General features: G+C 34.0%; 1 protein-coding gene across 1 annotated transcript; it reads left to right on the forward strand.

The window, feature by feature from the left end:
* The first annotated feature begins 385 nt into the window (after positions 1–385).
* On the forward strand, positions 386–1,822 carry LOC143599225 (uncharacterized). Its single transcript, XM_077077224.1, has 4 exons — positions 386–696; positions 768–842; positions 978–1,067; positions 1,638–1,822. The coding sequence occupies exons 1-4, from the start codon at positions 417–419 to the stop codon at positions 1,730–1,732; spliced, it is 540 nt and encodes a 179-aa protein (XP_076933339.1). The 5' UTR covers positions 386–416; the 3' UTR covers positions 1,733–1,822.
* The last annotated feature ends 493 nt before the right edge of the window (positions 1,823–2,315 follow it).

Genomic DNA, 2,315 nt, shown 5'->3' on the forward strand with positions numbered 1-2,315 from the left:
CGTGTATATATATATATACACGCACACAAACACACACACACACACACATAATCTAACGATTAGGGTTCGTACGCTATCATTCTTATTTGAATTAAGATATGATTTTTGATGCACACGTCTTAGCTTAGGTTGGTTGTCTTGGCAACCAATTAGGATTATTAGGTTACATATGTATTATATATGCTTTGATTCTTGTTTGTTTTAGTTTCAATTTGGGGGGTTTTGTCTCGTATTATAAATCAACAAATTTTTTATAATTTACATGCTAATTATTGTTATCTGTATGTATTTTTGTGGCCTAAATCATAGTTGTCATCATATAAATAAATTTCCTCCAGGTTTCTAAACCCATGATTTTTTTGATATTTTATAAATACAGGGGCGATTGATTGTCACAATGTCTGCATCCGACGCCGATGACATGTTGGTTTTTGAGGACTGGATTAAAAAACAACAAAACGTATACCGATGATGAGAAGCCAAGGAGATTCATAATATTTCAACAAACTCTCCGTAAAATAGAGAAAAATAATTCTTCACTTCCAATACCTCCTTTTTGGATGGGGCTCACCCCATTTAGTGCCATGACTGATGAGGAGTTGAGAAGCGAGTTCTTTATACCCGAGAGTTACTTTAGTAGTAGTGACGATGACGACGATGAGGAGCTTGAGCGTCGAGCTAATCTTTGCAAATTCTGTAAGTTATAATTATCATTCAACCCATATATATGATTCGATCATTATTGACATGTGAATAATAAATGTTAGATGACGATAAAAAACATGATACCAAAGAAGATGTTACACCGCCTCCTCCGGTTACTGTCAAACGCCAAACAAGAGGTTGTCCCGTTATTATTATTATTATTATTATTATTATTATTATTATTATTATTATCCTTCAAGCCAAATGATATCTTTGGATAGTAATAATAATTACAAGATTCAGTAATTTTCTTTGTAAATAATAAATGTTAGGTGGCGATGAAAAACAAGATACCAAGAGGATGTTACACTGCCTATGGAGCCGGAACCCAAAAAACCAAAAAACTAAGAATCATTTCCCAAGTATGTTCTGTTCCCTTATCTCCTGTGCATGTGAATGTGACTGACTGACTATGTGTATGGTGTACGTCTAGTCTTTATGGCTCGGCTTCCTAGGTTTTGTTGTTTGGAAGTTGTTTGTATGCAAGTGACAACGAAAACAAGACATGAACTGAAAAAAACATTGTTTTGTGTTTGCAAATACATGTTTTCATTACTAACCATGCTGTATATGGATGATTGATTAAAATAAGAATCAATATATATGAAACACCAAACTAACACATCACATCTTGATTGCAGTGTTTTGACCAAAATCTGTGCTGTTTTTTTTATTTACCCCAAAGTGTGCAGAAGCATTTTAACCCAAATCTGTGCAGAATTTGGCCCATAACAATATGCAGAATTATTACCCAGTGTAGTTGCTTTCGATTCTTTTAATATACACACATATATTACGTTCCTTTTGTCTTAATTATTAATGGTAAACAAAAAATAATAAGAAAAATTGAACCTATGTTTTCGCTTTAGTTGAGAAGTTTAATCATGCTTTTTACTAATATGATTCTATTTGTTTAATGATGTGAAATGCAGAAAGCTTTCTCTTGGAAGGGGCAACTTTGCTTCAACAGCTTTTCGTAATGTTATCATCAGCAGTCCTTTTTTTTATATTGGTTTGTTTATGTTAAACTTGGTTGCAAAACTTTAATTATCATGTGGAGTGTTTGACTATCGGATAGAATTCAGTTGACTAGTGTATGAAGTCGTAAGTTAAATGATTCTGTTGTCTCAAGGGTGGAGTTTTTTGCTTTCTTTCTTAGCAGTTTGAGTACTCTACTTGACCGTTTAAAGACACTGACATTTTAAGTAACATAATAAATTCAAGAAACACGGGTAGAAACATATAGGTCTTGTTTGTACATGCCAACCTGTTCAGGAAGGCTTCCTTCCAGCTCAAGTTTTCTAATAGCTTGAAAAGCATAGCAACCCAACCCGTGAAAGAGCATATGCTTACGCCTTGATTTACAAAAAGCACCAAAATTTTAAAATGTATTCAACGTATAAAAACTTGGTTTCAAGAATTATGCCAACATAAGCATGGGCCACTTGTGGTCCTGAAATAAGAATTGCTCAATTAGTGGCAAGTGAACGTAACAAGCTTGTATGCAAGCTGCTGAGGTTGAGGTGGCATTTGCATCCATGGCAGCCAACAACTTGAGGATGTTTGCAGCTTTAGACATATATTTATACATTCAATTTAGGTTGGGTGAT

Source organism: Bidens hawaiensis, unplaced genomic scaffold (assembly GCF_021521415.1).
Source record: "Bidens hawaiensis isolate Kalapana, Puna unplaced genomic scaffold, B.hawaiensis_p1.1 tig00051623_1, whole genome shotgun sequence".
Lineage (NCBI taxonomy): Eukaryota > Viridiplantae > Streptophyta > Magnoliopsida > Asterales > Asteraceae > Bidens > Bidens hawaiensis.

What these genes read in the sequence shown, in the direction of transcription:
- LOC143599225 (XM_077077224.1), top strand. Translation starts at nt 417, where the DNA reads ATGACATGTTGGTTTTTGAGGACTGGATTAAAAAACAACAAAACGTAT. An exon ending in AGCTAATCTTTGCAAATTCT is followed by an intron (nt 697 to 767) that starts GTAAGTTATAAT and finishes AATAAATGTTAG; the next exon opens with ATGACGATAAAAAACATGAT. An exon ending in AACTAAGAATCATTTCCCAA is followed by an intron (nt 1,068 to 1,637) that starts GTATGTTCTGTT and finishes TGTGAAATGCAG; the next exon opens with AAAGCTTTCTCTTGGAAGGG.